This window comes from Cydia fagiglandana, chromosome 22 (assembly GCF_963556715.1).
Source record: "Cydia fagiglandana chromosome 22, ilCydFagi1.1, whole genome shotgun sequence".
Lineage (NCBI taxonomy): Eukaryota > Metazoa > Arthropoda > Insecta > Lepidoptera > Tortricidae > Cydia > Cydia fagiglandana.
In genome coordinates, this window is record NC_085953.1 from 12494654 (window position 1) to 12517057 (window position 22404).

The following is a 22404-nucleotide window of genomic DNA, read 5'->3' on the forward strand; positions in this document are numbered from 1 at the left end:
AAAGTTTTGGGATGTAATGTGAAACCAAGTCAGTTATTTTAGGCAGTGCCAAGGGGTATTTTGTAAGCAAGTTTTTTTTAGGAAGATTATGATATTTTTGAGAAATTACTTAACCAACCTACACTTTGAAGATTTCCCCGCAGGGCAGGGACACCCCGTATACCTATGTGTAAAGTAAGGCGGGGTAAGACTAACTTAGTTTATTTTGATCGGGGCAAGACTAACAGTATGAGGATTCCATACAAGTGATAGTCTTACCCCGGTGATAGTCTTAGCCCACCTTACCTCATATGTGTTCAAACAATTTTTTGGGTTATTAATTAATGAAGGCAGCATATTCGATTTCTTCAGATTAACTTACACAATAACTTCTTCTCACTGTGCCCCTATTTATTTCTTAGTATCATTTCCTATAAGACCATATACCAGATCATACACCTTGTACCTATCTACATGCAAATACATAATGACACTTTTTAATGAATAGTTTTGTATGTAAAGGCGGACATGTTTACGAAACTACTCAAAGTATTGTTTTGAAATATGTACATTTTACTAAGAAAGAGAGATTAGTTGCCATTAAAATAAAGGAAAGGATTAGTCAAATACGTAGTTTTTAGTGTAACATACTTTCGTAGATTTGTCGTTCGAAACTAAAATTAAAGAAGGTAAATATGTCCGATGCCACTTCAGTATGGTTGCAGTATATTATTGTAGATTAAAATATACATAAATAATAGTTTTAAGTACCAAAATAAGTTAAGAAAACAATTCCCGTGCCGTGTTCTAATTTCCGTCCTAGTAAAATCTAATTTCCATGGACACACTAATTCCCGTGCCCTGACCAAAATTTTAAATTTAAATAACTTTTATAGTTTTATGAATATTTTTATCCCATAAGAAAATTAATATTTATTATATTATTTATCAAATTCTCAGCATATTTTTTTTTGTGTAATGTTGGTATTTCAAAATTCCATGGAAATTAGACAAAAATGCTCGTTTGGTGAAATTGACCCATATCTCAGGACAGGAACCCATTTCTCGAACCATATTAGGCTAATATTATTACTGTATTGTCATGGAAACCTATACGAGTTGACAGTTTGTGGACTAAAAATATTAGTCGAATACCGTTCGAGAAATCGGCCCCAGCAGGCCTATTATGGATGGCTTTATCCACGTGACAAAATATCCGTCACTTTTTAATTTAGCGCGATGAAAAGTGACGGATACCCTTTTATCACGCTGTCACGTAGACAAGAACGACCATTGTCACTGTCGCACTGATATAAAAGAGCGATAGAGATAATAATATATCCGTACAGCCGGCCTAGCGAAGGTGACAATCGCTATCGCTTCGGCAACGAAACGCTTTGTGTTTCTCTATCGCTCTTTTATATCAGTGCGACAGTGACAGTTGCGTTTCGATGGTATCGTCTTGGGTCGTCCCATTCGTTTTTCGTCAAGTTCTTAAATTAGTCCTATTCTACTTTCGTCACTAATACACATACCTAAACTTGACGAAAAACGAATGGGACGACCTAAGACGATACCGTTTCGATTGCTACAAAGCATAAGCGATTGGCATGTTGGCTACGCGGCCAGGTGTCGCACAATACTCCATTGAGTGAAGTAAGGCAACTCGCCACTTCACCCGGGTATCGCGGGACATTCACTGTTGGGTCAAAATTGTTTACGTTGTCTTGTTTTTAGTCCCCTAAAAAATGTGACGGAGTGAGGCTTTTTGTACGGGGTGAAATTCATTTTTTTAAAGAGAATTATAATTTACAGCTAGAAAGCCACTCAACTTTTTTTATTTATTTGATAAAAGACAATAATAGAGTGACAGAGTGGTCAAAAACAAGAGAACCAAAATAATTTTGACCTTAATATTATCTATCCCTATAAGTAGTTCGTTTTTTATAGCATTAGAAAGAAGGTAAGCGATCTTAACATGTCTTTTAATTGAAAAACGCTTTTCAAAAAATTAGTAACTATTACTTTTGAAAGATTAGATTCATAATTATTACATATTTGCCGTAACTTATTGTTAAAACGTTATTCAATAAAAAGACGCATCAAGATTGTTTACGTTATTTCTAATGCTAAAAAACTAACTATTAATAGCATTAGGATCGAAAGATCTCGTAGTTAAAACTAGAAATAACATAAAAAATCAAATGAACTAAAAGCTAAACTATGCAGGAGCTTCTGTCGTGGTGGTTGCCTTCTTCTTAAACAGCGCAAACACGAGGTCCTTGCCGCTGACGAAGGAGCCGCAGAAGAGGATGAATACTCCGAACAGCGAGAGGAGAACGGCGCGCCAAATCATCCACTTCTTGTTCTTACCTAGAAAAGATATACATATAACCAGAGAATAAATAATAGGACCTACCTAGATATACCAGGTACCTACAAAAGACTCACTCTCTAACAAAACGCGTCTGTTATGGTAACATTCCATTTCTGACCGCAGCTGCACTACCGGTACTGAACGCGTCGCTGTTATTGTCAATTTCCGTAGTAAAATTAACAGTATTGCAGCTGTTGTTGGAAATGGACTGTCACTTTTACGATCAGGACAGCAGCATATGGCCGCTAGGTGACGACAGCGCCACGCGCGGCTTATGGCTGGCCACCAAAATTGGTGTGGAACGGATGTACCTAGGTACTTTTAGCTACCTGTAGCAAAACGACGAAATCGCGGAGTGAGCCACGCCTGATATAACCACCAATGATATAAAAGGTGCTCACGAGGAATGGGAAAGATTTTAACCACGCATTTCTGAGGTCAAAAGAAGTTAAAAAAAATAGTTTAGGTCAATAACGCCAATAAAAATTTGTTTTTTGGTTTGTATTTTAAATTTTTGAATGTATTTGTACATCAAAAGTAAATGTTATTGCTAAACTTATCACTTAAAATGGATTATTACTTATAGGAAGTTGGACTTATAAAATAATGGATGCCAAAACTTTTATGTCAAAACATGCTTTTATTGCTGACTGTACTTTTTTTTACATCCAACTAGCTATCGCACAGTAGCCATCAGATATATAGGAGCGGCCAAGGTGCTCAAAAATAATATTGAATCAGATAATATCTGAACACGCACTATATAGCGCCTTGACAATAGTGGCGTGTTCAGATAGTACCGTCAAGTTCTTAAATTAGTCCTATTCTGCTTTCGTCACCCATTCTACATTCGTCACAATCGTCGGTGGCTTTCAATGTAGAATGCGTGACGAAAGCAAAATAGAACTAATTTAAGAACTTGACGAAAAACGAATAGGACGACCCAAGACGATACCGTTCAGATATTTGTGAGCACAGTGGTCGCATCGATATATCTGATGGCGACTGCACTGTATTATACCTGGTCGGTCGTAGTGTACCAATACGTAGATTGTGTTTGGACAGATGAAAGCCATGTTGGAGAGGCAGAAACAGCCGAGCTGAAAAAAAGATTTTATTTACTCAAATAACAAAAAGTTTTTGGCAAAAATTTCATTTTTGGTACAAGCTTTTATCGCTGACTGTACTTTTCTTACGACAGACAACTAATACTCATCGAGACAATTCTAAAAACCCCTAACACAATTAGGTTGCGTTGTTTCATCACAGAGTTCCTATGGCCTCCTGCCTCCATCATCAGATCAGTTCGACAGTACCATATATATATATATATTGTATTGTCATCAGAACTATTACATACAGCTGCCAATTTTCATAGTCCGGTGGCCGGCTGCATGAAACAAACCTCATCAAAAAATAGAATATACCTACCCTGTAGAGGTACCTGACATTTAGTAGCTTCCAACGCACTTGGTCGGCCTAGGCTTAACCTGGCAGATTTTGTACAAATGGCAAAAACGTTGGACAAAAATTCATCAAAAAAAACCTCATCGAAAAATAGAATGAAACTTGTATGGTAGGATACCTGACCTTGAGGACAGTAAAAAAAAAGTGGTCGGCCTCACCTTAGCCTGGCAGTTTTTGCAGTCCGACCAGATTTATTGGGTCACGTGAGAGCTACCTACAATTTACCTCATCGAAAAGTAGAATGTAACAAACGGATTATAATAGCTAAAATAAGCCTGTTGACGTATGTCTTGGTCGGCCTCACCTTAACCTGGCAGTTTTTGCAGTCCGACCAAATTTATAAAAAAATCATCAAAATTTTTTTATCTAAAAATCGTATGAAACTTGTATAGTACAACAACTACTACACTACACGAGAAACATCAGTGTACGCATGTTTTCTCGACCTTAGTAAGGCTTTTGACTTGGTCAATTATAACTTACTGTGGAGTAAGCTTAGGAACACTACAGTTCCTACAGAGGTCACCAATCTGTTGAGATACTGGTACGAGAACCAAACGAACTATGTAAAATGGGGCGAAGCGACTTCTAACGAGTATAGGTTAGAATGCGGTGTTCGCCAGGGGGGAATAACCTCTCCGGACCTTTTCAACCTTTACGTGAATGACCTGATTGTGGGGCTGAGGAGCACCAGAGTCGGATGTCACATAGGTGGCGTCTGCGTTAATAGTTTAAGCTATGCGGATGACATGGTGCTCCTCAGCCCCTCGGCTGAGGGCCTCAGGAGGTTGCTTCATTACTGTGAGAAATATGCGATTTCTCACGGAATGAAGTATAACAGTACTAAAACTGAATACCTTGTATTTAAGGCGGGAAAGGGTCCGGAGAGGATACTTGACGTATTTTTAAACGGAGTACCTGTTCGAAGGGTGCAGCAGTTTAAATACCTCGGACATATCCTAACCGAAAACCTGAAGGACGACAAAGACATCGAGCGAGAGAGAAGAGCCTTATCAGTGAGGTGCAACATGCTCGCGCGCAGGTTTGGCGGATGCTCCGACGAGGTCAAAGTGACGCTCTTTAGAGCATACTGTCAAAGCTTTTACACGGGGCAACTTTGGACCAACTTCACCAGGAAAGCAATTAACACCTTAAGGGTTCAATATAACGACGCCTTCAGAATCCTGATGAAGTTGCCAAGGTGGTGTAGTGCGTCGAGTATGTTTGCGGAGGCTCGTGTCCCCGATTTCTTTGCCGTAATTCGGTCCAGAGTGGCGTCCTTTTGGAGTAGGCTGCGCAGCTCTGAGAACTGTATCCTTGCCATAATTAGTGAGGATCTGAACAGTCCAATATGTAGGTTTTGGCTGTCTCTGCATCAAGATGCGAACCGGAAATAGTTGTATTTTATTTTATTTTAAATTGTAATTTTTAAATTTTGGTTTTAACAGATTTTGTACTTTTAACTTGTTTTTTCTTTTACACTTTTGTCATTTTACATTTTAAATTTTATAGGTAATTTTTGTGTTTTTATATGGGTGCTTGCCTGAAATAAAATCAATTTATTTATTTATTTTTTTATAGTACGATAGCTGCCTTTGAGGACAGTTAAAAAAAAGTGGTCGGCCAAATCCTGTGTAGGCAGGTTCCTGTGTCCGACCAATTTTGTGGTACTACGTAAGAGCTACAATTTACCTCATCGAAAAATAGAATGAAACAAACGGATTATAATAGCTAAAATAAGCCTGTTGACGTATGTCTTGGTCGGCCTCACCTTAACCTGGCAGTTTTTGCAGTCCGACCAAATTTATAAAAAAATCATCAAACATTTTTTATCGAAAAATGATTTTTTTATAAATTTGGTCGGACTGCAAAAACTGCCCGGTTAAGGTGAGGCCGACCAAGACATACGTCAACAGGCTTATTTTAGCTATTATAATCCGTTTGTTTCATTCTATTTTTCGATGAGGTAAATTGTAGCTCTTACGTAGTACCACAAAATTGGTCGGACACAGGAACCTGCCAACACAGGATTGTGCCGACAACTTTTTTTTACTGTCCTCAAAGACAGCTATCGTACTATACAAGTTTCATACGATTTTTCGATAAAAATATTTTGATGATTTTTTTTATAAATTTGGTCGGACTGCAAAAACTGCCCGGTTAAGGTGAGGCGGACCAAGACATACGTCAACAGGCTTATTTTAGCTAATATAATCCGTTTGTTTCATTCTATTTTTCGATGAGGTAAATTGTAGCTCTTACGTGGTACCACAAAATTGGTCGGACACAGGAACCTGCCAACACAGCATTTGACCGACCACTTTTTTTTTACTGTCCTCAAAGGCAGCTGTCGTACTATACAAGTTTCATACGATTTTTCGATAAAAATTTTTGATGATTTTTTTTATAAATTTGGTCGGACTGCAAAAACTGCCAGGTTAAGGTGAGGCCGACCAAGACATACGTCAACAGGCTTATTTTAGCTATTATAATCCGTTTGTTTCATTCTATTTTTCGATGAGGTAAATTGTAGCTCTCACGTGACCCAATAAATCTGGTCGGACTGCAAAAACTGCCAGGCTAAGGTGAGGCCGACCACTTTTTTTTTTACTGTCCTCAAGGTCAGGTATCCTACCATACAAGTTTCATAGTTTTATCATAGTTCTCTAAATAAAAGGAGAACCTTTTCACGTGGATAAGGGTTAAATAAGAAAATTAACCTTTATAGCCCTTAACTCTTGTGTATGTCTACAGGAAAGACGTAACACAGTTTTCTGTTTGACCCTAAATACGGAATGAGTGAATAGGGAATATTAGGCAAAGCTCTGCGTACTTACAAATCCCATCAAGGCATCAACACTAGGAAACGCAATGGCGACCAACGAGATAACTACCACTATAATCGCCCTGAACAGAAGCTCCATTTTGAACTGATTCTCTGGCTTAAACTTAGGCTTCAGGTAGTAGTACACACAGTTGAACGGCATGAAGAAATTGACCGCGTGGGTCACGTAAATCATGACGGCTATGAAACCTTTAAGGACTTTTGGACCCCTGTAAAAAATAAAAAAATCTAGATTTAAATTTCAGTTTGTGTTTTTTGATTCTTACACAGATTGGTGAAAAGGCGCTTGTGGCTAGCGGTAAGAGCGCGCGACTTTCAATCCGGAGGTCGCGGGTTCAAACCCCGGCTGGTATCAACCAATGAGTGTTTTGGAACTTATGTACGAAATATCATTTAATATTTACCAGTTGCTTTTCTGTGGTAGAAACATCGTGAGGAAACCGGACTAATCCCAATAATCTCCTCTGGGTTGGAAAGTCAAATGGCAGTCGCTTTCGCAAAAACTAGTGCCTCGTAAAATCATGGGATTAGTTGTCAAGCGGACACCAGGCTATGAGGCGTGGCAAAATGTCGAGATAACGGGAGGAAGAAGAAGATTCTTATACAGATAGACTTAAGGGGCCCACTGATTAACAGTCCGCCGGACTGTCAGTTGTTCGGAACTTTCAAAATGTTGTTCTAACTGACAGGCCGATACCGTCCGGCGGACTGTTAATCAGTGGGCCCCTTAAGCCCCACAGTAAGCTCGAAAAGACAGGCTGTTTCGTACAGAAAATGACAGTCAAGGCATTTCCAGTTACTATATGCTCTAAGCATTCAAGTAACTAACTCTAATTAGGGTCAAACAGAAAACTCTGTTACGTCTTTCCTGTAGACATACACAAGAGTTAAGGGCTATAAATGTTAATTTTCTTATGTAACCCTTATTCACGTAAAAAGGTCCTCCTTTTATTTAGAGAACTATGATAAAATCATTACTTACATGCCCACAAGCTGTTAACTATTGCCCACAGGAGAGAAAAATTTACAGTTCGCGCGAACACACTAGTTTTCTAAATGTAAGTAATGTTTTTATCATAGTTCTGTTAATAAAAGGAGGACCTTTTCACTTGGATAAGGGTTAAATAAGAAAATTAACCTTTATAGCCCTTAACTCTTGTGTATGTCTACAGGAAAGACGTAACACAGTTTTCTGTTTACCCATTATTTATAATATAGCTTGTGATTAACGCATGACATTTAATTATTTATAGGAGAGACGACTGTATAAAGTATGCCTTTTAACTTTTATATTTCATTTAATATAAGGTACTTACACTTTCAAAGGGAAATTCATCGTTATCGGCGACTCACACTTGTCCAAAAACGCAACATATCCGAAAAATGAAGCCGAGAACACAGAGCCAATGATAAAAATGTAGCCTGCAAAATAATCATTTTGTGTCATTTTTCATTTACAGTACATATATGGTGCTCCATTATGACATACTACGCTGTAATAAGCACATTGCAAGCACAAGCAGGCAAGCGCTGGTGGCCTAGCGGTAAGAGCGTGCGACTTTCAATCCGGAGGTCGCGGGTTCAAACCCCGGCTCGTACCAATGAGTTTTTCGGAACTTATGTACGATATTTGCCAGTCGCTTTTCGGTGAAGGAAAACATCGTGAGGAAACCGGACTAATCCCAATAAGGCCTAGTTTCCCCTCTGGGTTGGAAGGTCAGATGGCAGTCGCTTTCGTAAAAACTAGGGCCTACGTCAAATCATGGGATTAGTTGTCAAGCGGACCCCAGGCTCCCATGAGCCGTGGCAAAATGCCGGGATAACGCCAGGAAGAAGGAAGAAGGAAACGCTGTAATAAGCACATTACGTAGCTACATCGAAAATTCAAAGGACCATATGTACTATAATAGTACATTTCGATGCTAGTGCGGAAGGTATGTCATTACTTCACGAGTACCGAGATATCTTGCCACGAGCCGCAGGCGAATGGCAAGAATCGGGACGAGTGAAGAATGACATTTCCGCACGTGTATCGAACGACGTTTTTTAATACAGTTGCGAAAAAATAAGAAAAACATTGTTAATCGTACACTAAACAAAAGTGGTAACAGTGACAGCTCGGTTAGACGTCGTCTTTAAGTATATTATATCTATGGGCGTTTGGCAGCTATTCCGTTCCATTCAGTCAACTTATTAAGAACGGAATTTTCAATATTGAATATTAAAAAACAAACGTGTTATAATAATGAAGAGGTAAGTAATTAAATATGAAATATGTAATATTTTTCGTATTCTTACATTAACGGTAGGTTTTTATGCTGATTACGACGTTTAAAGGAAACTAATATTAACACTCATCAATAAGTAGTCGTGAATTGGAACAAGTATAAATTTAAAAAAATTTGAAAAGTAAAAAGCACTAGTTCGAGATAACCAACTTTCCGCACGCTAAACAGCTACGTAAAGTAGCACTTTTTGAGCAACTGTATTAAAAAACGTTTTACAGTAACCTACATAATATGGTGCTACTTTACCGACCTAGTGCGGTAACTAGCACTATAGGTACGTGCTTATGTCAAAATTTTTAAGGGCCATATTATGTACTGTAAAGGGGCCTACTGATTGACAGCCCGCCGGACGGTATCGGCCTGTCAGAACAAAATTTTGACAGTTCCGCACAACTGACAGGCTGATACCGTCCGGCGGACTGTTAATCAGTGGGCCTCTTAAAACGTTGTACAAAACACGTGCTGTAACACGTGCTGTAACACGTGGAGTTGTTATAAATTTATAATGTGATACGTATGTTTTATTGTTTTTATGCGTTTTTGTATTTTACTATACAAAAACGCATAAAAACTTTATTATAACTGACCTAGTCTAAGAAGAAAAATCATTGCATTATGACTTTCAATATTTGTGTTAAACAATTCCGGTAATACTTACCGATACCTAACACAAGAGGAAACTTCTTGGGATCTTTCATGTTGTTCTCCACCGGTATAACGACTCCCGCGCACGACATACTGAAAACTGCCATGCCGGTGTATTTGATAATGTCCATGAAGCTATTCGCCACCACCATATTCTCGAAGCCCGGGTTGTTTTTTACTGCGTAGTTGATGGTCATGATAATGGCTACCGCTGAAAATTTCAATTTTAAGCTTAGAATAAATTTAAAATTGGAAAAATACTGCCCTGGATCAGACTTGAACTTACGGACTCTGGATCGATAGTCCAGCGCTCTGCCAACTACGCGACCAGGGGACCGATTTTTGAATTTCGATCACTCGATTTCGTCACTCGAAAATCGGTGGAAAACGGCGAAATGCTAATTTTTGAAACACGAGCGATCGAAATTTGGAATCTAGTGGTATTGACCACTCGATTTCAATTCTATTAGTGAATTTAAACGCCTAGCAGTGGAGATATTATTTAACGAAATACACGAAATCGAGTGGTCCAATTTCAAAAATCGGCCCCCAGGACCTCATCCATAGCCAGCGAATCTTTCCACGACATAATCGTCCCCATAGGTCCGATAGGTCTAGGGACCCTAGCGACATCTACCATAAGAGCGTTACACTTCTTAAACGGCTGTTTCAAGTCCTATTGGAAATTCACCAGTTACGGTGTACAAAGTTTGGTCTTGCGAGAATAATAATTACTTATGTAACTTCGAAAGCGAGACAATTTTGAAAATTGGCAAATATATTGCAACGCTTACTAAGGTATCTGGATTACTTAAGGGCCAATCCACACTAGCGTCTCTCGAGCGTCGGCGTCTAGTCATAGTCAACTCTATGGCTGCTGCTCGACGCAACGTCGATGCAACTGCGCAGCGACGCCATTTTCCATAGCGCTGGCCGCCTAGCCAAGGTTACAATCGCTATCGCTTCGACAGCGAAAAGCATTATGTATCTCTATCACTCTTCCCCATGAGGGTGACAGTGACAGTTGCGTTTCGATCGCTACGGAGCGTTAGCGATTGGCATCTCGGCTACGCGGCCTGATTAGACACCGACGCTCGAAAGACGCTAGTGTATGGTGGCTCTGCCCCGGCTTAGAAGCTACCCCACTTTACGTTGTCGTATTTAGGCAATAAATACAAAAGTAAAATTTATTTTTTACTAACCTATTACAACATTTGCAACAATCGAAAATGGCGCCAAGTATTTAATTTCAGTAATCAGACAGATGATGATAAATGGAACGATCATAAAAGCAATATAAGCTCGCAAATTTGGTAACCCTGGAAACAACAATAAGGATAGGTAAGTATATCATTATAAACATTAACCATGGACCATTTTATTTAAAATTGGGATTTTTTATATTGTTTCTACTCAGAATCATGAGCTCTTTTGATTCTAATAGGAGAAAAAAAGTGTCCCAAGATTTTCATACATTTTTCTATCTTTCCATTCCGAAACCGCCATACAAAGTCTATGAAAAAAGGTGTTAGATTGCTAGAACATAAACAAAACTTATACAAACTATTATTAAAATTAAGTATAGACTAAATAAATTAAAACTAAAACTTACCCACCTACCTTAGATCCCCCAGATCTGTCCTCTGCGGAAGTGTGCCCATAAGGCTGGCTACATTCCCACGCTGAATAGCTATGCCTATTCTTTGGCCTAGGAATGAGCCAGCCCTAGGGTCACCCGTGGTTTCAAACAGTCTTTTTTTTAGGTCTAAAAAATGGTAACGGAATGGGGAAAAAACCTTGGGACACTTTTTTTCTCCTATTAGAATAGAAAGAGCTCGTGATTCTGAGTAGAAATAACATAAAAAATCCAATTAAAAAAAATTGGGGGCAACTTTAAATAAAATGGCCCCCATATAAGTTTAACGCATAATCAATTTTAAAACTAAACAACTATAAAACTTAAAACCTAAATCTAAAAATAAATAACACTACCTAATCTAAAATAAAATAGATACTAAATAAATATATCGGAGCGGCCAAGGTGTTCACAATATATCTGAACACGCACTCTATATGATACGCACACGATATTTGTGAACACCCTGGCCGCTCCGATATATCTGATGGCGACTGTACAAGCTTTTATCGCCACTTTTACTTTGCTTTCCACGGACTAATACTTATAGAGACAATTCTAAAAACCCCAGACACAATTAGGTTGCGTTGTTTTATCGCAGAGTTTCTATGGCCATCTCCTGTCTCTATCATCAGATCAGCTCCATGGTGCCATAATATTGCATTGTCACCCGACTTACGAGTACACACGTAGGTATATATGCAAATTTTCAGCTTCATCGGAAATCGGAAAGTTGGTCAAGCTTAACTTGCAAGATTTGACCCGTAGAAATATACTTAAAAGAGAGCTTGTAAAAAACGAACCATTCCGCCCCTCTATAATGCTCTCCTGGGTGTCTTCTGCCAATTGTTTGATAGTTTTAGCCACCATCAGCTGGTACGCGGCACAGGACCCGAACAGGTTCAAACATGTTATGACATCGATCCATTTTCTACAACAATAAGTTTTTATTAACCTTCCCGCCGCCATTGACTTGATATAAAGTCAAAGGGCCGGTAGACCACGTTCAATGTGTTGCCTCTCTGTCGCACTTGTAAAGCCGTACGTAAGTGTGACAGGGAGGCAACACGTCCAACGCGGTTCGCGGTAGACCTTCAGTACATTTCGTGCGCCACACGCTCGACTTGATAATATATGATCAGAGTGAATTTGATGTAGGGGCGGATTGTCTAAGTAATTTTAGTAGCCACAGTAAATTTACTGCCATCTTTCGCCTGACTGCCAAAACTTTTAGAACGCCATTTGACTTTGATTCCTGTTCTTTCTCTGATATTTGTTAAATTTAGAAAACTGTCGCCATCTACTCGAGTATAGGCCAAAGGTATAACGCCATCTACTGGAGTGTAGGCCAAAGGTATGACGCCATCTACTCGAGTATAGGCCAAAGGTATGACGCCTTCTACTCTAGTATATGCCAAAGGTATGACGCCATCTACTGGAGTGTAGTCCAAAGGTATAACGCCATATACTGGAGTGTAGGCCAAAGGTATGACGCCATCTACTTGAGTATAGGCCAAAGGTATGGCGCCATCGCCGACCGCCCGGTAACGCACTGACATTTGTTCTCTTGTGTGTTGCAGGTTTCCATGGGCGACGGTAATAGCATACCATCAGGTGATTCATCTACTCAATTGGTTCCATAATAATAAAAATTAATCGATTTGATATCAGCGCACGTTCGAATTGACCTGTCCAATAAAAAGAGCGGTACCTATACTCTGTATCTTTAGGTATTCAACAAAAAGTAAACAAACAAATTTTATATTTTCGGGTACCTAGTTATAACATTTATTGGTTAACCGACCAAATACAAAACCGCCTGGGTCAGTCACTGAACGACCTGACTTTACTCATATTATTTGATCGTGTAATGTTTTCATGTACCCTCAACTGGCTTATGAAGCCATTTGAGGGTAGATTTTGTTTACTTTTATTTAAATACCTAAAGATACAAAGTATAGAGAGGCAAAAAACTAAAATTCTTTCACACTAACCTGTAGCAAGTCGACCATCTTGCAACCTTGGGATTGGGGTACAGAGCGAACGCAGCCTCGCCGACATCTGGATACGTCATAGAAGGCACGTGGCATCGGCGACACAGCCTTTGTGCGGACAACACTAAAATCTGAAATATATATTTCATGTACTTTAATTTTATATGGTATATACCATATAAAATTAAAGTACATTAGTATAACCATGAAATATCAGTGATTTTTAAACTAATGTATTATTTTTGTACAAACGCGAGAACGTGAATAAATGGTCTGACTAGACGAAAACATATGCATCGGGGCTCGTATGCGCTACATAATTATTATACATCGTATTTTCACGGAAACGTACGATCGTGTCTTGCTAGTCAGTCTTGGTACAAAAAGTACTGAGGTTAACTGAAGTAGCATGACAAATACGAAAGTTTTCGAGAAAACACAATGGAAAACAATTATGCACTACATCTGTATATCTTCCTCGCGTTGTCCCGGCTTTTTCCACGGTTCATTGGGCCTGGGGTCCGCTTGGCAATTAATCCCGTCTAGCACATCTGGTACTATTTATTACCGATCTCTTACCTTTATAGTCGCACCAATAAAAGTCTACAGCGGATTTGATAGCCCACGCAGCGCGTTATCTGTACGTCATAAATTGATAGAAGTTTGACGTTTAAAATGACACTTGCACTGCGTGGGCTATCAAAATCGCTGCAGACTTTTTACGGTATGACTATACCCACGGGTAAAAGTGCCTTGTGGCAGACTGGCGGTTGGCGCTTACGCTATTATTAACCTTTTCGCCGCCACGTCAATGAAGTAATAAAGTGTCATAAACGCCACGTCAAAAATTGCACGTATACAAACCTGATCAAAACCACGACTTGATATGAAGTCGTGGCGTGTGGGGCACGATATGTACTGACTTTATATCAAGTCAATGGCGGCGAAAAGGTTAACGCCGCTCCAATATTATTGCGGTGCTATACGACGTAAGCGCCAGCCACCATAAGGTACTTTTTGCCGTGGAACGTCACAAATAGCTCACATAAAAGTTGAAGCACATGTAGACCCCGTAGATCATATTGAGGATGAGTGCGGGTAAGTAGCCGGCCGTCATGTACGCCACGTGACCGGCAAGCACGCCTCCGCCGAGCGCGCCTTTAGCCAGGTTCATTATAGAAAATAAAACCCTGTAAAAATAATTTTATAACTATCACGGACTTAGGCCTAATCAAATCGGTCCATTTGATCAGAGATTAGATGATAAGATCAGAGATGATGCGTCAATCTGCGGTGTCAATTTTAGATTTATAGTGATATTAGAGCCCTCTAGATTGAAAAAATGCCCCAAAACAAAAATACTGGCCACACAAAATGGTATTCTTGCGTCCGCACCTCATTTTATCGGTCATTATCGGCGGTTGAATTTGACGAGCCAAATTGGTATTTGCGTCCGCACCTCCTGATTCGATCGGGCAATTGAATCTGACTGGCGAAAAATTGACTAATCCGGATACGCCTGTAATCGCGTAAATGTTTTGAATTCTTCGCCAGTCTGCCTGTGACCACGAACGTAACGTCACGTTCGAAACGTCAGGCCAGAAATAAACGTAAGTTTTCCGCGATAGTTCCGTGTTAGTTATAAAATTATGATTGAAAATCGTGTTAGTTTAAATCAATATAACCTGTAAAATAGGTAACGTTTTTTGTCAAAATTGTCTTTTCTGATTCAAGCTTTTATTATCGCTGACTGTACTTATCTTTCAACAGTCAATTTCGACAAAAACAAGCCTGATTAAGTTAATTGCGTTGTTTTATCTGCTTTATCCATTGAGATATTATTACTATCAAAGAGAATAGATAGTATAGAGGGTTACTGCCATAGTAAATCTTGTAGTCACAGTAAATTGACTGCCATCTATCGACACACGATTAAAACAAAAAATGAAAATGTATAACAATATCAAAAAATGTTAATGACAGATCAAGGTGGTTTTGTATTTAGTTGGTTAACAAATGAATGTTATAACTACCCGAAAATGTATAAATTATTTGTTTACTTTTATTTAAGTACCTACAGATACAGAGATAGACGCCCATGGGACGTCCTTAACCTTTTCGCCGCCACGTCAATGAAGTAATAAAGTGTCATCAGCGCCATGTCAAAAATTGCTCGTACCCTAAACCTGACCAAAACTGCGACTGGATATCAAGTCGTGGCGTGTGGGGCACGAAATGTACGGACTTCATATCAAGTCAATGGCGGTGAAAGGGTTAAGATGATACATACCCGCTTCGTACTCCTTTCCTCAATTTGCTCACATCGAAAGAATCTTCTTCGGCTAATGACCGAGACATGATTTTAAAACGGCTCTTGTTCCCCGCGTACCGTTCATCGCTCCCTGAAATAATAGTACAATAATAAATGTTTTTGTCAAAATAGTTATTTACGAATTACCTATTCGCACGTGTATCGTACAACGTTTTACAGTACAGGCTGATATGGCCCTTTAAACTGTTGACATGCTCACGAAAAGTGCTGTTTTACGCACTAGTTCGGGAAAATAGGACCATATGTACTGTAAAAATCATTTTTGATAAAAACCGCAACTCCCCTAACTGTAACATCGGTGGACCTTATTAAAAAAGGTCCACCGATGTACAGTTAACAGTATGGCCGATGGTACAAGCTTTTATCGCTGACTGTACTTTACTTTCAACAGGCAACTAATACTCATCTAGACAATACTAATGTCGGAGGCCGATCGTAATGTTCCTGTGTAATGTTTTGACCATAGTTACATTAAACCAATAAATAGGTAGGATAGGTCTGTTAGGTTGCTTCAGATGCCCGAAGGGCAAAATGCCCAGAAATAGGAGCCCCGCGCAGCGGGGCTCCTCCGTCGACTCGGGAAACTTAAAAATTTCAAGTTTTAAGTTATGCCTAGGAATTTCACGATATGCCTGATCTTACGATCGGCCGCCGACACTAACAAACCCAAGCACCCAACATACATAACTTATGTATGTTGGGTGCTTGGGTTTGTTAGTGTCGGCGTCCACTTCACATACTTATGTGAAGTTTCAGCTTGATTGAATAATGAAAAGTGGATCTAATTTATTGTCTGTATTTTTAAGTACTTATTTAAATAAAAGTAAACAAAATCTACCCCCAAATGGCTCCTTAAGCCAGTTGAGGGTAGATGAAACCATTACACGATCAAATAATGTAGGTTAAAGTCAGGTCGTTCAGTGACAGATCCAGGCGGTTTTGTACTTGGTTGGTTAACGGATAAATGTTATAACTACCTGAAAATATACAAATTATTTGTATACTTTTATTTAAATAGCTAAAGATACAGACTATAGCTAGCAAAATTGGATCCGAACAAACATACCTCTATAATCATTGCAAGTTAAATAAAAGCAGAATGCCCTGAAAACCAGCGCAGTGTCTTACAGACACTGCATATGCTGAGCGGCATCCTATTTGGTGTATGATTCTTTATTAATCTTTATGTTGTACCTACCAAATGTATGTTTTTAGGGTTCCGTACCCAAAGGGTAAAACGGGACCCTATTACTAAGACTTCGCTGTCCGTCCGTCCGTCCGTCCGTCTGTCACCAGGCTGTATCTCACGAACCGTGATAGCTAGACAGTTGAAATTTTCACAGATGATGTATTCCTGTTGCCGCTATAACAACAAATACTAAAAACAGAATAAAATAAAGATTTAAATGGGGCTCCCATACAACAAACGTGATTTTTGATCAAAGTTAAGCAACGTCGGGAGTGGTTAGTAGTGGTGGTGGTAGTGGTCGGTAGTGGATGGGTGACCGTTTTTTTTTTTTCATTTTTTTTGCATTGTGGTATGCGCGTGCGCGTGCGCCTTCGTGCGCGAGTCCGACTCGCACTTGCCCGGTTTTTTTTTACGCCAAATAAATATTTTCTATTCTATTCTATTTTCTAAAAGTCGATGTGGTTGGCGATTTATGAGCATAAAAAATAAATACTTACGAAACAACCATGATCCACCTCCTTGTCCTACCTGAAGAATAATGGGAAGAAAATTAGCGTACATACACATGTGGCTTTCCACAGAGAAGGGTCCTTATGCTATCATTCTATGTTCTTAGCAGCCAAATCATAGAGCAATATAAGTAAAGAAAGAGTATAACTCCATACATCAGTTTTCTTGCCAAAATGCGCGTTATTTCATAGTCGACAACGACATCTAGCGTCAAGTAGCGGAATGTATCAGTACTGCTAGTCGACAATAGATGTCACGGCTAACAAAAACTCAACCCAACAGTTTAAAAAAAAAAAAAAAAAATCATTTATTTCAGACCTTGGTCCATACACTTACATCGAAAAAACTAACTACAAACTAACTAAATTTAACTTAAAATAAAGTTTTAACTTAAAGTAAAGTTGTGTTTTTAAGCTAATATTATAACCGGATTACTCAAAACTCTATAAACAACTCCTTCTGCTTCTAATATTAGTTGTAAATTGTTTTAGTAGTACCTAGGTACATTTTCCGTCAGTAGCGACACTTGTACCAATATGTGCCATCTTGTCAAGTAGCGGTACTGATAGTTACCACACTTTCTTTACTTATATTACGCTATGGCCAAATCAAGAAAGAACTTCTTCTTATTATTAAGTTCCTTGCGTCGACAACTTCATGGGACGATGATGTAGGGTTAAATTAAAACCGGTGGTAGTTTCTGACATTCATAAGTGTAATGCCTAGATTGAAGAATAAAAACTTTCACTTTCACCAGTTGGGTGCTACACACCTGATATCACTCAAGTGTAAGTGCATATACTTGGAAAAATTCGACCTATGCCGCTGTGGCCCGGTGGCCGAATGGCACAGGCACTTGCCGCGATAGCAGAGGACACTGATTCGATTCCAGCCTGGGGCACTGGAGGTCACTTTGTCCTAGTATATGACATTAATTTCAGTATCACTCACACTCACCTACTAGTTAGTTTACTTTTAACCATTCTGTTTACATTAAACTATTTCAATATTACTTACCATTTTTAATTTACTTTCTCCCTAAAATGCCGACACTATACCATATTTTATTCATAAACAGTCAATAAAACTTGCAAAATGTGATCAAAATCATTTTCAAAATATATTTCAAGATGACAAATTTCAAATGATATTCGTTTTTCAAAGTAAAAGTCTGTCAGAACGACTTATTTTTCTTGATGTTGATCTTATTTTAAAGAGGTAGAATATTTACGGAGGGACTTTTTGAAAACAGGACGTTTTCAAAGAGAGTGTATAAAGGAGAAGTGGAAGTGGGAGTTGGAAGGGGTAGAGCTCGGCGGACTTCCTCTGATCAGATCGGGGAAATCCTGAAGAAAGGCCTGGTCAAGAGCACCCGCCGAGCGTGTATGAGGAATGTTATGAAAGTGAAGGAAGCGAAAGAGGTATGTCAGGATCGTAGCAAGTGGAAGTCCGTGGAATAAATCTTATCACATTAGTAAAGCATAAAATATTAAATTGGGTACAAACTTATGTTTAAAAAAGGTGAAGCCCGTAAGCCTGACAAATGAGCTTCGAGGCCCCACGAAGACCGAAAACATAACCCCTACGGAAGACCAGCGCTGGCTTTATAGCTAGCATTATGCTGAGTTGGGTCCATTTCGTGATGCACACTTATTGTTCTCTTCTGTTCTTGCTGTTGTTGTCACATGTTCGTACATGTTATGTGATCGTCACGAATAAAAAATCTTTTATCTTTTTTTTATCTTTATAGTGGGGTTCAGCTGTAGCTGGAGTGTAGCTGCGATGGTACTCCTCTGTGGCTGCGACTAGATTATCTATAGCTAACTATTAGAGACCCCACTAGCGTCTTTTGAGCGTCAGCGTTTAATCAGCGCTTTGGAAAATGGCGTCGCTGTGCAGAGTCGTCAGTGTCTCTTACATTACACCTTATAATGTCGCACCAAGCAGTCTGCAGCGGATTTGATAGCCCACGCAGTGCAAGTGTTATTTATACGTCATAATTTTATAGAAGTTTGACTTTTAAAATGACACTTGCACTGCGTGGGCTATCAAAATCGCTGCAGACTTTTCTTGGTCTGACTATACTAACTCTTTAGTAAATAAAACAAATGTGTAATTGAAAAATATTTATTAACCTCCTTACTAAATATAATAAAGTATTCGTATACTTTCACTTAAAAAAACATATTGCTTAGAACTAAGTGAAACATTTTCCATAAACAAGCAAAAAATATTCATTCAGACAAAACAAAGATGTCTTTTACGTAAGTAAATTAGGTACAGTCAGCAGCAGAAGTTGCTAAGCGGGCCTAGTGTTCAAAATGATCTTTACGCGATTTTATTATATTGTTAAGATTATAAGAGCGTGTTAAGGTAATTTCGAACACCTCGCCCGCTTAGCAGGTTCTGCTGCTGACTGTACCTAAATGAAATACAAAGAAATGAATTTCATTTTTTACAAGTACTGTTAGTATAGATAACTTTTAGACTTTTTTTCATACATATAATCTGAATCAACATCAACAGATTACGATCACCAAGAGCAGCTCATTAGATCACCCTGGCCCCAATTTCACATCGGTGACAGGTGCGGCGAATTGTAAAATCACTGTCGCTGACGTCACAGGCATCCATGGGCTACGATTACCACTTACCATCGGGCGGGCCGTATTCCTGTTTGCCACCATCATTGTATTATTTAAAAAAACTTTATTATATGGGAAAAAAACAGATATTTCTCCTGCGAAGTTTCTGACAATTGTCAAAGATTTAGAAGAATTGTAGGTAATTCTTGACAGGTAATGAGTTATATGTCCGAATTTCGTGACAATTGTAGTGTTTCTTGTGACAGTTGTCATAAACTTAGCAAGAGAAATATCTGTTTTTTTCCGATATCATAAAGTTTTTTTTAATAATACAATGATGGTGGCAAACAGGAATATGGCCCGCCCGATGGTAAGCGGTAACCGTAGCCCATGGATGCCTGTGACGTCAGCAACAGTGATTTTACAATTTGTCGCACCTGTCACGTTGGTGAAACAGGGGCCATCATATTTAGAAAATGTTAAGAGTTCCCAGTGTGTCTACCGCTACCCCCAGTTTGGCACTGACATAATGAATGTAACTTACTTCCTATGCATCTCGCTCGTACTGACTTATTAGTGCGAGCGAGATGCATAGAAAGTAAATTACGTAGACGTTGGCGTATATGTCAGTGTTGACACTATCAGTGAGTCATGGTACTCATGGTACGGGCACTGGTCGTTTTCGGGCGTACGAGTACCTACAGTTACGCAATCAAACCGTATTATTAAATCAAAAAAATATTTTTGACATATACTTATTTCTTAACCCATCGTGTCCCGCTGGAGACGCCATGTCTAAAATTTTCGGTACAAAATAATCTGCCGTTTTTTGCGGGGGAGGGGCACATCAAATGTATAGGTACGTCATGTCAGATAAACGTCAGTCCATACATATGGTTGACATGTGGTTGACCATTGGCCGCCTATTTTCGACAGAGGGGAACGCCTGTTAATGGCGGCTCCATTGTTAATTACTCCGAGTGTCCCGCATATTAACTTTATGTTCGGTTTTTGGCTGGCAAATAAATTACGTTCAGGAAAACCGTTCCTGTGGACATTATCAAAAGGTGATTTGGGTACCACTTTTAATGCTTTTATTTTACAAATTTTAAGAAGTACCCAAAAGGTTTGAAAGTGTAAAGCCCCCTCCAGACTATGCGCGTGAATCGCAGGCGAAGCCGCGAACGCGAGTGTGGAGTCGATTTTCGCAGACAGCGAAATCGACTCCACACTCGCGTTCGCGGCTTCGCCCGCGATTCACGCGCATAGTCTGGAGGAGGCTTAAGGCCTATTTATGAGAAAATTAGGTTTTAATTTTATAAATCACAATAAATTGTCGAGAAAGTGAGTTTATACCCCCTCACCGCTCGGTTGTCGCAAAAATTATGGAAAAAATGCAAAAAGAGGAGGAAAGTTATTTAAATCAAATTAAGCATCAAAGTTCATTTATTTTATGATGTCCACAGTAAAGACGCGTAAGTAACTTTAACTCATTCTAAAAAAGTTTTTGGTCGGAATTTCTATAGGGGTAAATTTAAAGTGACATCCCGGACTAGAATTCGTGTTCGGACACGAAGATGAACAGTTTTGCGACAGCGATACCCCCAAAGATGTCGCCACTGTATAGTTCCATGGATAGCTCGAGTTCGATGCTCTGCGGGCCTTGCAGCGGCCGGACGAGCGACACCATACCCTGGTGTCCGGTTTTCGTCAAACTGAAATCAAAAAAGGAAAGGAAATTAGATTTTTATGTATTAAATAAATAAATAAATATTATAGGACATTTTTACACAAATTGACTAAGTCCCACGGTATGCTCAAGAAGGCTTGTGTTGTGGGTACTTAGACAACGATATATGTAATATATAAGTACTTAAATACATAGAAAACAACCATGACTCAGGAACAAATATCTGTATCATCATACAAATAAATGCCCTTACCAGGATTCGAACCCGGGACCATCGGCTTCATAGGCAGGGTCACTACCCACTAGGCCAGACCGGTCGTAAATGTATTCGTACCAATAATTTCAATGTGAAAAGACGGTGTAAGCAAGGCCATGCTTCAAAAAAATTTAAATATTTTTTGGGCTAGTGTAGCTACCAAGTGGATGCCAGAAGACCGGTACGCGGCAGGCCCAGACGGAGAGGGCGGGACGACCTAGACACCTTCCTCAGTAACTGGCCAGAGCAGGCGCTAAGTATGTCGGGAGTCGTGGAAGATAAGGGGACCTTTGCCTAGCACTAGGACACCTTATAGGCTAGCAAAAAAAATGCTTACAGAAAAGCGTTGATGTCTGCCTTGTCTTTGACGGTAGGTGGCGCGTTGACGTCCTTGAGTCGAAGCTCGAAGTTTTCTCTGACGTCTTTCCACGCCGGACCTTTCATTGTGAATAGATCCACCTGTTTCCAAATAATAATTAAAATGGGGATAAAAAGTAAGTAAATAAAACCTCAAGGTTAATGATATCATAACGTATTTGTAGTACAGTGCTACTCGGTAAATTAAAAAACCGGTCAGGTGCGAGTCGGACTCGCGTTCCGATTTTAGACCC

General features: G+C 39.3%; 3 protein-coding genes across 3 annotated transcripts in view; all 3 read right to left on the bottom strand.

Annotated features, from left to right (window-relative positions):
• Nucleotides 1-22404, bottom strand: part of LOC134675421 (sodium- and chloride-dependent GABA transporter 1) — a 341033-nt gene that overhangs the window by 227538 nt on the left and 91091 nt on the right. The gene's annotated exons all lie outside the window — the stretch shown is intronic.
• LOC134675642 (proton-coupled amino acid transporter-like protein pathetic) lies at nucleotides 2201-16716 on the bottom strand. The gene is made up of 11 exons (XM_063533971.1): nucleotides 16692-16716; nucleotides 15522-15633; nucleotides 14277-14421; nucleotides 13232-13362; nucleotides 12049-12168; nucleotides 10804-10931; nucleotides 9615-9812; nucleotides 7985-8090; nucleotides 6661-6877; nucleotides 3378-3456; nucleotides 2201-2352 (listed from the first exon to the last, which is right to left on the bottom strand). The coding sequence occupies exons 1-11, from the start codon at nucleotides 16714-16716 to the stop codon at nucleotides 2201-2203; spliced, it is 1413 nt and encodes a 470-aa protein (XP_063390041.1).
• LOC134675461 (fibrillin-1-like) overlaps nucleotides 21295-22404 on the bottom strand; it is a 55928-nt gene continuing 54818 nt past the window's right edge. Inside the window, exons 27-28 of the mRNA XM_063533730.1 lie at nucleotides 22131-22252; nucleotides 21295-21562 (exon numbers count right to left, since the gene is read on the bottom strand). Of these exons, the coding sequence (XP_063389800.1) occupies nucleotides 21400-21562; nucleotides 22131-22252 (285 nt within the window). The 3' untranslated portion in view covers nucleotides 21295-21399. The remainder of the gene's footprint in view (nucleotides 21563-22130; nucleotides 22253-22404) is intronic.

What these genes read in the sequence shown, in the direction of transcription:
- LOC134675642 (XM_063533971.1), bottom strand. Translation starts at nt 16,716, where the DNA reads ATGCCGCTCAGCATATGCAGTGTCT. An exon ending in ACATGTGCTTCAACTTTTAT is followed by an intron (nt 13,363 to 14,276) that starts GTGAGCTATTTG and finishes TATATATTTCAG; the next exon opens with ATTTTAGTGTTGTCCGCACA. An exon ending in AGATGGTCGACTTGCTACAG is followed by an intron (nt 12,169 to 13,231) that starts GTTAGTGTGAAA and finishes TTATTGTTGTAG; the next exon opens with AAAATGGATCGATGTCATAA.